The 14,208-nt window shown below is 43.0% G+C and overlaps 1 protein-coding gene across 1 annotated transcript in view; it reads left to right on the plus strand.

Annotated features, from left to right (window-relative positions):
* kcnj19a (potassium inwardly rectifying channel subfamily J member 19a) overlaps positions 1-9,852 on the plus strand; it is a 66,058-nt gene extending 56,206 nt beyond the window's left edge. The window contains exon 3 of the mRNA XM_063037831.1: positions 9,248-9,852. Coding sequence (XP_062893901.1) covers positions 9,248-9,852 — 605 coding nt within the window. The remainder of the gene's footprint in view (positions 1-9,247) is intronic.
* Positions 9,853-14,208: the final 4,356 nt, after the last annotated feature.

Consider the following 14,208-nt stretch of genomic DNA (forward strand, 5'->3'; position numbering starts at 1 on the left):
AGCTCCCTTAATCTCTGATAATAATGCATACTTTCTAAACCAGGCAGCATCCTGGTAAATCTCCTCTGTACCCTTTCCAATGCTTCCACATCCTTCCTACAGTGAGGTGACCAGAAATGGACACAGTACTCCAAGTGTGGCCTAACCAGAGTTTTATAGAGATGCATCATTACATCGCGACTCCTAGACTCTATCCCTTGACTTATGAAAGCTAACACCCCATAAGCTTTCTTAACTACCCTATCCACCTGTGAGACAATTTTCAGGGATCTGTGGACATGTACCCCCAGATCCCTCTGCTCCTCCACACTACCAAGTATCCTGCTATTTACTTTGTATACTGCTTTGGAATTTGTCCTTCCAAAGTGTACCACCTCACACTTCTCCAGGTTGAACTCCATCTGCCACTTCTCAGTCCACTTCTGCATCCTATCAATGTCTCTCTGCAATCTTTGACAATCCTCTACACTATCTACAACACCACCAACCTTTGTGTCGTCTGCAAACTTGCCAACCCACCCTTCTACCCCCACATCCAGGTCGTTAATAAAAATCACCAAAAGTAGAGGTCCCAGAACAGATTCTTGTGGGACACCACTAGTCACAATCCTCCAATCTGAATGTACTCCCTCCACCACGACCCTCTGCCTTCTGCAGGCAAGCCAATTCTGAATCCACCTGGCCAAACTTCCCTGGATCCCATGCCTTCTAACTTTCTGAATAAGCCTACCGTGTGGAACCTTGTCAAATGCCTTACTAAAATCCATATATATCACATCCACTGCACTACCCTCATCTATATGCCTGGTCACCTCCTCAAAGAACTCTATCAGGCTTGTTAGACACGATCTGCCCTTCACAAAGCCATGCTGACTGTTCCTGATCAGACCATGATTCTCTGAATGCCTACAGATCCTATCTCTAAGGATCTTTTCCAACAGCTTTCCCACCACAGACGTAAGGCTCACTGGTCTATAATTATCCGGACTATCCCTACTACCTTTTTTGAAGAAGGGGACAACATTCGCCTCCCTCCAATCCTCCGGTACCATTCCCATGGACAATGAGGACATAAAGATCCCAGCCAGATTCTCAGCAATCTCTTCTCTTGCCTCGTGGAGCAGCCTGGGGAATATTCCGTCAGGCCCCGGGGACTTATCTGTCCTAATGTATTTTAACAACTCCAACACCTCCTCTCCCTTAATATCAACATGCTCCAGAACATCAACCTCACTCATAATGTCCTCACCATCATTAAGTTCCCTCTCATTGGTGAATACCGAAGAGAAGTATTCATTGAGGACCTCGCTCACTTCCATAGCCTCCAGGCACAACTTCCCACCTTTATCTCTAATCGGTCCTACCTTCACTCCTGTCATCCTTTTTTTCTTCACATAATTGAAGAATGCCTTGGGGTTTTCCTTTACCCTACTCTCCAAGGCCTTGCCATGCCCCCTTCTTGCTCTTCTCAGCCCCTTCTTAAGCTCCTTTCTTTCTTCCCTATATTCCTGAATAGACCCATCTGATCCTTGCTTCCTAAACCTCATGTATGCTGCCTTCTTCCACCTGACTAGATTTTCCACCTCACTTGTCACCCATGGTTCCTTCACCCTACCACTCTTTATCTTCCTCACCGGGACAAGTTTATCCCTAACATCCCGCAAGAGATCTCTAAACATCGACCACATGTCCATAGTACATTTCCCTGCAAAAACATCATCCCAATTCACACCTGCAAGTTCTAGCCTTATAGCCTCATAATTTCCCTTTCCCCAATTAAAAAATTTCCTGTCCTCTTTGATTCTATCCTTTTCCATGATAATGCTAATGGCCAGGGAGCGGTGGTCACTTCCCCCAGATGCTCACCCACTGAGAGATCTGTGACCTGACCCGGTTCACTACCTAGTACTAGATCTAGTATGGCATTCCCCCTGGTCGACCTGTCCACATACTGTGACAGGAATCCGTCCTGGACACACTTAACAAACTCTGCCCCATCTAAACCCTTGGAACTAATCAGGTGCCAATCAATATTAGGGAAGTTAAAGTCACCCATGATAACAACCCTGTTATTTTTGCACCTTTCCAAAATCTGCCTCCCAGTCTGCTCCTCTGTATCTCTGCTGCTACCAGGGGGCCTATAGAATACCCCCAATAGAGTAACTGCTCCCTTCCTGTTCCTGACTTCCACCCATATTGACTCAAAAGAGGATCCTGCTACATTACCCAGCCTTCCTGTAGCTGTAATAGTATCCCTGACCAGTAATGCCACCCCTCCTCCCCCTTTTCCGCCCTCTCTATCCCTTTTAAAGCAATGAAATCCAGGAATATTGAGAATCCATTCCTGCCCTGGTGCCAGTCAAGTGTCTGTAATGGCCACTACATCATAATTCCATGTATGTATCCAAGCTCTCAGTTTATCACCTTTGTTCCTGATGCTTCTTGCATTGAGGTACACACATTTCAGCCCTTCTACCTTACTGTCTTTACACCGTTTATTCTGCTTCTCTTTCCTCAAAGCCTCTCTATATGTTAGATCTGGCTTTACTCCAAGCACTTCTTTCACTGCTCTATCGCTCCGGGTCCCATCCCCCTTGCAAATTAGTTTAAACCCTCCCGAACCATGCTAGCAAACCTACCTGCAAGGATATTGCTCCCCCTCGAGTTCAGGTGCAACCCATCCAATCTGTACAGGTCCCACCTTCCCCAGAAGAGATCCCAATGATCCAAAATTTAAAACCCTGCTCCCTGCACCAACTCCTCAGCCACGCATTCAACTGCCATCTCCTCCAATTCTTACCATCTCTGTCACGTAGCACTGGCAGCAATCCTGAGAACGTCACCCTTGAGGTCCTGTTCTTCAGCCTTCTGCCTAATTCCTGAAACTCACACTTCAGGACCTCATTCCTCTTCCTGCCTATGTCATTGGTCCCAACATGTATCACGACTTCTGGTTGCTTTCCCTCTCGTACCAGGATGTCGTGCACCCGGTCAGAGACATCCTGGACCCTGGCACCCGGGAGGCAACAAACCATGCGGGTGTCCTTTTCATGTCCACAAAATCTCCTGTCTGCTCTCCCGACTATAGAGTCTCCAATGACGACAGCTCTCCTCTCCTCCATCCCACCCTTCTGCACCACAGGGTCAGACTCAGTGCCGGAGGCCCTGCCACCGTGGCTCACACCTGGTCGGTCGTCCCCACCAACAGTATCCAGGACGGTAAACTTATTATTCAGGGGAATGGCTACAGGGGTGCTCTGAACTATCTGTCTGCTCACCTTTGCTTTCTCCCCTCTGACTGTCACCCAACGACCTGCTTCCGACAGCCTAGGTGTGACTACCTCCCTGTAGCTCTCATCTATGACTGCCTCATTCTCCCTTATGAGTCGAAGGTCATCCAGCTGCTGCTCCAGATTCCTTACACGGTCTCCACTGAGATTCAAGATTCAAGATTGTCATTTCCAGCACACCAGTGTAAGGAGAATGAAATAATTGTTACTCTGGATTTGATGCAGCACAAAAAAACCCCACAAAAGATAAAGAACACAATAATAGTAATAATAAAGCACACAATAAATATAAATAAATATTGTAGCTCCATATTTCCAAATTTTTGCATGACTTTGCACAGATTTCATCCACCTTTAAACTTTTATGATGCAAAGCTGATCTACAAGTGTGGCAGGATTTGTCACACTGGTGACTTTGTTTTACAGTGAGCATTCAAGCATCCCATTGTCTCCACTTTTCATATAAATGCAAATTATCACCTCATCTCGATTTCATGCTCCCTCAGTGGAATCCATGTAGTGAGCTTTCAGCCATTGTTTTGGTAGCGATGTATATTCCACCTCACACTCATACCAAACAGGCTCTAGAGACAAACTGAGTAACATAATCGAGCACCATGTAACAGTGCACCCTGATGCCTTCCCCATTATTTTGGGGCATTTTAACCAGTTCAGCTTGACAGAGCCAATAAATAATTAACATCAGCATAAAATCCACTTGTGGAACCAGAGGAGCCAACGCACTGGACCACTGCTATACTGCCATCAAGAACACGTACCGTGTCATTCCACATCCACACTTTGGGAAGTCCGAACATCTGGCTGTACTTCTGCTCCCAGCGTATAGGCAGTGACTGAAGGCCACAGCACCAGTGCTGGGGACCAAGAAGGTGTGGTCAAAGGAGACAGAGGAGTGCTTACAGGACTGCTTTGAGATGGTGGACTGGACGGTATTCAGGGTTTCATCTTCGTCAGAATGAATACGCCACAGTTGTCACTGATTTCATTAAAACCTGTGTGGGTGTGTGTGTGCCTATGAGAACATACTGTACATACCTGAAACAAAAGCAACGGATGAACCAGGAGATTTGTAGTCTCCTGAGGGCTAGATCTGTGGCATTCAAGTCTGGTGACCCAGGACTATACAAGAGGGCCAGGTACCACTTACAGAGAGCTATCTCAAGAGCAAAAGAACAATTCCGATTGAGGTTAGAGGCAGAACCAGATGCACGTCAAGTCTGGCAGGGTTTGCAGGCAATTATTTTCTGCAAAGTGAAACCTAACATCATAAATGGCGCTGATGCTTCACTCCTAAATGAGCTCTACGTCTCTTATGCACGCTTTGAAAGGGAGAATAAAACTCAGCTATGAGGACTCCTGCAGTATCCAGTGACCCTGTGATCTCTGTCTTGGAGGCCGACATCAGGCTGTCTTTCAAGAGGGTGAACCCTCGCAATACGACTGGCCCCGATGGAGTACCTGGTAGGGCTCGGAAAATCTGCGCCAACCAACTGACGGAGGTGTTCAAAGACATTTTCAATCCCTCACTGCTACAATCAGAAAGTCCCACATACTTCAAAAGAGCAACAATCATACCAGTGCCTAAGAAGAGCAGGGTAAGCTGCCTTAACAACTACCATTCAGTAACACTCACATCTTAGGCTAACTTAGTGCTTTGAAAGATTGGTTATGGCTAGAATCGACTCTTATCTCAGCAAGGACCTGGACCCACTGCAATTTGCCTATTACCACAATAGGTCTACAGCAAATAGAAACATAGAAACATAGAAAATAGGTGCAGGAGTAGGCCATTCGGCCCTTTGAGCCTACACCGCCATTTATTATGATCATGGCTGATCATCCAACTCAGAACCCCGCCCCAGCCTTCCCTCCATACCCCCTGACCCCTGTAGCCACAAAGGCCACATCTAACTCCCTCTTAAACATAGCCAATGAACTGGCCTCAACAGTTTCCTGTGGCAGAGAATTCCACAGATTCACCACTCTCTGTGTGAAGAAGTTTTTCCTAATCTCGGTCCTAAATGGCTTCCCCTCTATCCTCAAACTGTGACCCCTCGTTCTGGACTTCCCCAACATCGGGAACAATCTTCCTGCATCTAGCCTGTCCAATCCCTTTAGGATCTTATACGTTTCAATCAGATCCCCCCTCAATCTTCTAAATTCCAACGAGTACAAGCCCAGTTCATCCAGTCTTTCTTCATATGAAAGTCCTGCCATCCCAGGAATCAATCTGGTGAACCTTCTTTGTACTCCCTCTATGGCAAAGATGTCTTTCCTCAGATTAGGGGACCAAAACTGCACACAATACTCCAGGTGTGGTCTCACCAAGGCCTTGTACAACTGCAGTAGTACCTCCCTGTTCCTGTACTCGAATCCTCTCGCTATAAATGCCAGCATACCATTCGCCTTTTTCACCGCCTGCTGTACCTGCATGCCCACTTTCAATGACTGGTGTATAATGACACCCAGGTCTCGTTGCACCTCCCCTTTTCCTAATCGGCCACCATTCAGATAATAATCTGTTTTCCTATTTTTGCCACCAAAGTGGATAACTTCACATTTATCCACATTAAATTGCATCTGCCATGAGTTTGCCCACTCACCCAACCTATCCAAGTCACTCTGCATCCTCTTAGCATCCTCCTCACTGCTAACACTGCCACCCAGTTTCGTGTCATCCGCAAACTTGGAGATGCTGCATTTAATTCCCTCATCCAAGTCATTAATATATATTGTAAACAACTGGGGTCCCAGCACTGAGCCTTGCGGTACCCCACTAGTCACTGCCTGCCATTCTGAAAAGGTCCCGTTTATTCCCACTCTTTGCTTCCTGTCTGCTAACCAATTCTCCACCCACACCAATACCTTACCCCCAATACCGTGTGCTTTAAGTTTGCACACTAATCTCCTGTGTGGGACCTTGTCAAAAGCCTTTTGAAAATCCAAATATACCACATCCACTGGTTCTCCCCTATCCACTCTACTAGTTACATCCTCAAAAAATTCTATGAGATTCGTCAGACATGATTTTCCTTTCACAAATCCATGCTGACTTTGTCCGATCATTTCACCGCTTTCCAAATGTGCTGTTATCACATCCTTGATAACTGACTCCAGCAGTTTCCCCACCACCGACGTTAGGCTAACCGGTCTATAATTCCCTGGTTTCTCTCTCCCTCCTTTTTTAAAAGGTGGGGTTACATTAGCCACCCTCCAATCCTCAGGAACCAGTCCAGAATCTAACGAGTTTTGAAAAATTATCACTAATGCATCCACTATTTCTTGGGCTACTTCCTTAAGCACTCTAGGATGCAGACCATTTGGCCCTGGGGATTTATCTGCCTTCAATCCCTTCAATTTACCTAACACCACTTCCCTACTAACATGTATTTCACTCAGTTCCTCCATCTCACTGGACCCTCTGTCCCTTACTATTTCTGGAAGATTATTTATGTCCTCCTTAGTGAAGACAGAACCAAAGTAATTATTCAATTGGTCTGCCATGTCCTTGCTCCCCATAATCAATTCACCTGTTTCTGTCTGCAGGGGACCTACATTTGTCTTTACCAGTCTTTTCCTTTTTACATATCTATAAAAGCTTTTACAGTCCGTTTTTTTGTTCCCTGCCAGTTTTCTCTCATAATCTTTTTTCCCCTTCCTAATTAAGCCCTTTGTCCTCCTCTGCTGAACTCTGAATTTCTCCCAGTCCTCAGGTGAGCCACTTTCTCTGGCTAATTTGTATGCTACTTCTTTGGAATTGATACTATCCCTAATTTCTCTTGTCAGCCACGGGTGCACTACCTTCCTTGGTTTATTCTTTTGCCAAACTGGGATGAACAATTGTTGTAGTTCATCCATGCAACCTTTAAATGCTTGCCATTGCATATCCACCGTCAATCCTTTAAGTGTCATTTGCCAGTCTATCTTAGCTAATTCACGTCTCATACCTTCAACGTTACCCCTCTTTAAGTTCAGAACCTTTGTTTCTGAATTAACTATGCAATCTTATTAGCTGTTCATTTGGCCTTGAATCACCTGGACAATGCTAGCACTTAGGTCAGGATGTTGAACATGGCTACAACTCTGCATTTAACACAATAATTCCCACAGGCCTGATCAAAATGCCTAAAACCTGGGCTTCTGTACCTCTGTCTGCAACTGGATCCTTTATTTCCTCACCAGAAGACCCCAGTCTGTGTGGATTGGAAAAAGCATCTCCACCTTGCTGATAATCAATCTGGTGTACTCAAGGGTATGTTCTTAGCTCACTGCTCTACTCTCTCTACACCCATGACTCTGTGGATCGGCACAGCTCAAATGCCATCTATAACTTTGCTGATGACACAACTGTTGTTGGCAGAATTTCAGATGGTGATGAGGAGGCATACAGGAGTGAGACAGATCTGCTGGATGAGTGGTGTCGCAGAAACAACCTTGCACTCAACATCAGTAAGACCAAAGAATTGATTGTGGACTTCAGAAAGAGTAAAACAAGAGCACACACACCAGTCCTCATTGGGGGATCAGTTGTGGAGAGAGTGAGCAGTTTCAAGTTCCTGGGTGTCAATATCTCTGAGGATCGATCCTGGGTCCAGCACAACTGCGGCTATACTGTACTTCATTTGGTGTTTCAGGAGATTTGGTACGTCACCAAAGATACTCGAAATTTCTGAAGATGTACCATGGAGAGCATCACCGTCTGGTATGGGGAGAGGGGAACACTGCACAGGATTGAAATAAGCTGCAGAAAGGTGTGAACTCAGCTCCATTATGGGCACTAGTCTCCCTAGCATCCAGGACATCTTCAAAATTTCTGGATGGACATTGAACCCATGAACACTGCCTCACTACTTTTTTTTCTCTCTTTTTGCACTATTAATTTAATTTAACTTTTTTAACGTATATACTTTCTGTAATTTACAGTTTTTATTTTTCTGCTGCTGCTGCTAATGTACTGCTGCCACATAACAACAAATTTCACGACATATGCCAGTGACACTAAATCTGATTCTAAACATTGTTGGATGTTTGTGCCCGGATATGCAGAATCTATTTTGAACCCATAACTTTTTCACACAGAGACAAAGACTGATTTATCATTTAATCTGCAGCATAGAATGGGTATTGCTATCAAGAAGGGAAAATTTCTCCTCAGGACCCTCCCTCAGGATGGGAACCTACGTATAATTTTGGAGATGTGTTAATTAGGGGATGTCTTGTCTTGGTATTGCTTGATAAAGGATCAAATATTGGAAGTGTTGAATAAACATTACTCCTCGTGTTTGTATCAAAATGTAAATGTGAATAAACAGAGAAGCAATCTCACTTAACTGCTTTTCCCCTGCATTCTTTTATTATTTTCCCGCTTCATGTATTTACCTAATTCCATCCAAACTTTTGTGATTGAATTGATTTAAGTCGACTTTGGTAATGCATGAAAGGATTTCTTCTAATCCTCTCATTATGCTTCTTATACTAATGCTAAACTTATGGTCTGTTGTTACTGATTCAGCAGCCATGGGTAATCATCTGGGCAATGTTTATTCTCACACGCCTGTTCACCATTTAGGATTCTCCAGCTGAAATTTTTAATGTTCTAGTTAATATAGTCCAAGTGTTTATATATTTGCAATTCATAAAATATATGAGCCAAATTCTGGGTATCTTTTGTCAACTTAAAGACTGTATTTATTCTGTATGTATGATTGCTATGATGATTGGTGAAGATGAAAGCAGAATTCATCATATTTTGTCATGTTGTGAACTTTCCTATGCTAACCAGAAACTTAATTTTATAATGAGATCAATGATGAGACAGTTTCAGTCATTTAGGTTCAACTATGACAATGTTCTTGACTTTATGATTTTGTCAACTATTTTTGTAATTCCAATCTACCTAGAAAATTTTAAAAGCTTTCTATTATTTTGCTTTGCAGGAATGACATGCCAAGCAAGGACCTCATACACAGAAGATGAAGTTCTTTGGGGCCATAGGTTTCTTCCAGTCATGTCGTTGGAAGAAGGCTTTTTCCGCGTGGACTATTCCCAGTTCCACTCCACATTTGAAGTCCCCACTTCTCCGTACAGTGTAAAGGAACAGGATGAGAAACTGTCACTTACCTCACTCTGCGCCACTCCCTCCATCTGCAACAGCAAAAACAGAAAGGAAAGAATCTTCTGTCTGGATTGCATCGATACCCCAGAGGAAAAGGGTAGCAAACTGCCAGCCAAGCTTCAGAAGATGAGCACCTGCAAGGATGAGCTGCAGAAGAAAGTTCTCAGAATGACTGCAGATATAGGAGAAAAAACCTGCAGCACTGGGGACCTCCCTTTAAAAGTGCAGCGGATAAGTTCAATTGCCAACAATTCCTGTGCTGAGGAAAGACTCCCTCTGAAGGCCTTCAATGCCAATTCTGAATCCATCACTCAATCAACAGGAGATCTGCCACAGAGGGCATATGGCTTGCAACCTACCGGTTCACGAATGGAGGACAATTTACCCGCCAAACTGAGAAAAATGAATTCTGATCGCCTCATTTAGAAATGTAACCTTTTCTGAAGGTGATCTATAAAATATCTGAGACTTAAGACTCTAACTGAAGTGGATTGAGCTGCTTTAGCGTTATATACACTTAGTTGCAGCTGATTTTGCTTGCAAAATCATGTGATTACGTTTTAAGTTAAAGGAAAAATATGAGCTTGTGTTTTGTTCATGCTTCAGAGCCAAAATACTAACTTAGCCTAAATTGAGCATAAACATGGAAGAGGGATCCGTTGTCTTTCTAGAGCAGCCCAATCGAGTTTTAACCAAGTTTACTTCAGGTTCGAGTCTTGAGTAAAGCTACTCAGTAGAGTTCATCTAGTGAATTCATTAATGAAAGTATCATCTGTCATCAGTCTGAGTTACACTGATGGAGAGGGTCCTAGGATTGATGTTTATCCTATGCCAAGTTAGCCTATCTCAACTGCCTGACAGTCCAAGCTTAAAACTGACTTTAGCATCCCATTGCTAGGGAGAAAAGTCAATTACACCTTCATTTTCAATTGTGGCCTCTAGTTTTTCATGTATTGTTCTTACTGTTGACTAGGTTCAATGTTCTTTGTGATCTGCGGTAAAATGAAAAGGTCTTTAAACCCATATTACTGTTGTAATTTAACCGTAACAAACCAGCACCACATTGTGCCCTACCCAGAACTATTTTTTTTAAGCTGGTCAACTAATTGAAACATAATTGACAAAATAAATAGGTAAGCAGAGGTAAGACATAAACATCCATCATTGCTTATGTTATGAAGGTTAGACCAAATCTTTAAAGAATCCAATAAGAATATTCAAGTTGGTTCTGGTTGCCTATCTTTAGTGAGAATGTCACTTTCCTCTGAGAAAGTGCTGAATAGATTTATCACAATGGTGTCCTGAGGTCTGAGAATGTGAGGTTGCTTTCCTTAGAACAGAGAAGGCTAAAAGAGTGTCTGTTTGAAGTTTTCAAAATCGTGAAGGATGTTATTGGATAATATAAAGACAAATATTCCAGTCATACCAGGTTTGGTAAATGGAGGACACAAATCTAAACTAATTGGCAATGAACCAAAGGTTCAAAGGTTTAAAGGTTCTTTTTATTGTCGAAGTATGCATGTACTTACCAACTCTGCCATTCGTCTTCTCCAGATAGCCATGAAATACAGAAAAAATACGGGAGTTGTTAAAAAAAGACATCAACCCCCCCCCCCGCACAAAAAGGAAAAAGAAACAAAACTCACAAATCACAACCCCTCACCCCCTCCCTCACACAAAAATCTAGCAGACTGCCCACACGGTAAACAGCAGTTGGAACACCAAACCCAACCCCTTCTTCACGCAAAAAACAACAGATCGCCCACCCAGAAGACTGCAGCCAAAACATTAAAAACCCCAAACACCCAACCCCCCCACAAAAAAACAGCAATAGCATCAAATCCCTATCCTCCTCCCCCGCAAAAAAGAGCAGCCCCTCCAGCACCAAACCCCAACCCCCTCTCCCACACATAAAAAACAACCGATTGCCCAGACTGAAACGCCACCAAGAACATTAGACCCCAAATCCCTTACTGCTCCCTCACACAAAAACCAACACATCGCCCACCCAGAAGCCCAAGCAACAACAAAGAAAACACAGAAAACTGAACGAAAGCAATATAAACTGCAGTCCAATAATCACATAAATCTCAGAATTTCAAAAACATCCTCCTGTCAGAAATGAGGAGAGCAGTCACTCAAACTCAGTCCTTCTGCAAAGAGCGACTGTCACGCAGCCGATCTGCAGCCTTCCAAATGCCGCCGAGCCATAGCCTCCATGGAGAGTGACCGTTGATCTCCTCTGCATTCGTCTTGATGCTTCAGTCTTCTTCGACACTTCAAAATGGAGTCAATAATAGCCTTGCGCCTTGTCTCTGGTCTTCTGCACAAGGCTGCCCGTGCCCACGATCCTCTCCGGGGACAGCAGATCACTTGATCAAACTCCAAAACGCATGTCACAGGCTCCAACAGTCTCCAAGACACCATCAACCAAAAGGAGCAAGCAGAAGGCATATAAAAAGTGAAATAATTGAAAAGATTGGCTATCTGTAAGATGTCGCCAGAGGAATTGTTGTTTGCTGGTGCCATCTTGACCAGAAACCAGCGATGACTTAAGGAAAACATTTTTCTTAATGTATTGCTTTTTTCTCACTCCACGGAATGTGATGCCAGAAAGAGCTGAAGAGGCAGATTTAATTACAGTTTTCAAAGAGGAATTGGAGAAAGGGCACAAACTGGGGCTTAGTATTGGAGATGGTGAGGATGCATTGAGATGAATAACTCTATTGACACTCATAAATTTGACAAGTGATCTGAAAAGGGGTGGCTCTGCTGTAGCCTGAGCAAATCACAGGGCGGAATTCACTAAAGAGACTTTTCCATCCAGGGTAGCCAAATTGACCAATGGCAGCCCCATTGAGCTGTAAGTCAACATTGTAAGACAAAAAAATAAAATATTTTTAAAGGCCTTTACTGAAATGAAAACAAATCCATAGTTATACAATGCAAGAGTTTGGATTAGTTTTGCTGTATTAATTTGAAACTGAATCCATATTGGTTTCATTCTGCAAACTTTCAATGGGGTTGATTGTACCTGTGGCATTTCCATCAATGAAAAGCAAAAAAAAAAGAAGACAAAGCAATGCTGTCCACCAGTTTGTAGTGGCCTAGAATAAGCTTATTTAAATTAAATTGGACTTGTAACCTTATGAAGCCCCGTGCAGCAAAATTGACCAGTGTGTATGTGAAGGAATTAATGGTCATTCAAGTTCGGTTTCAGTCATTTGTGATAATGCTCCTGATTTCACTAGTGACAGAACCTACTGGTAACTATTCCTCATGTAAGGCACAATATGGAAAGTGCTTACAATGTATGATAATGCTTGATGTAGTCATAGAATCTTACAACACAGAAACAGGCCCATTGGCCTAACATGTCTATGCTGTCTGTTGAACCTATCTACACCAATCCCATTTATTCACAATAGGTCTACAGCTATCTGTGCCTCAGTGATTCATGTACTTACCCAAATATTTCTTAAAGGGTTTGAAAGTAACTGCCTCCATCACCGCTTCAGGCAGCACATTCCACTCTCTAATCACCCTCTATGTGAATGTAGAATAACATTTCTAAATAATAACTTCATTATTATTATTATTGTTATTATTATTATTATTATTATCATCATCATTATTATTAACACTGGTGTATGTTGTGAAATGTGTTGTTCTGTGGCAGCAGTACAGTGCGAGACATAAAAAGTTACTATAAGTTACAATAATATATATAAACAAATAGTGCAAAGGAGGAACATTTAGGTAATGTTGGTGAATCATTCAGAAATCTGATGATGAAGGGGAAGAAGCTGTTCTTAAAACATTGAGTGTTGATCTTCAGGCTCCTGTACCTCCTCCCTGGTGGCAATAATGAGAAAAGAGAATGAGAAAAGATGGTAGTAACGAGAACAGGATAGTTCAAATAGATTTAATTATTCACCCCAAACTAATTTTGACTAGGAAAATAAAGCCATCTCATCTGGAACAAGATGTAATCCATTGCAAGTGTCTTGTCAGTGGAAGATATTTCATGAGGAGAATTGGGTGGCAGGGGGGAGATAGGTCTCTACCAAAGGAGGTGTAAGGTGCTCCTTCCCTCTGCCAGCCTGCAGGTCACCCTTGGGCAAGGTGTAGCACCCGCTTAGCCCCCCACCACCTAATCAGGGTCACGTGAAGCCACTGGAGCAGGTGGTGGATGGTCATATGAGCAACTGGAGCACATCACGTTCTGGTTATGTGACAACTGACGCCAGGCAGACAATCTATGAACAGTATTGATAATAGGAGGGCCGCCCGTCTTGTAAAGACACTGTCTAGAAGAAGGCAATGCCAAACAACTTCTGTAGAAAAAATTGTCAAGCCCAATCATGGTCATGAACAGATGAAAGACCATAATCACCCACATCATACGACACGTCATATAATGAGCAGCCACCCTCATAAAGGAATACAAAATGAAGAAAGGCATTGATTTGAGACTGAAAAGAAAATCTGTGGAGACATGGGTATGGCTCTCACTAAATAGATTGTGTTCATTTTCAGAGAGAAAGAGCAATGCAAATATTTAAAGAGGTCAATAAACAGATAAATGTGGACACAGAGGGAATACTAAGAGTTTAATATCTTTAAAAGTACATAATTCCAGGCCCAGATATAATGTTAAGAGAAACAAAGAAGAATGATATGACCATCATTTTTCAATCCTCTCTGAGTCCATCTGTGAAGTTGAATAATGTTAATGTGGTACCATCATTTAAAAAAGAAGAAAATGTTTGCTGTTAGAAA

The sequence above is a fragment of the Mobula hypostoma genome, chromosome X1, assembly GCF_963921235.1.
Source record: "Mobula hypostoma chromosome X1, sMobHyp1.1, whole genome shotgun sequence".
Classification (NCBI taxonomy): domain Eukaryota; kingdom Metazoa; phylum Chordata; class Chondrichthyes; order Myliobatiformes; family Myliobatidae; genus Mobula; species Mobula hypostoma.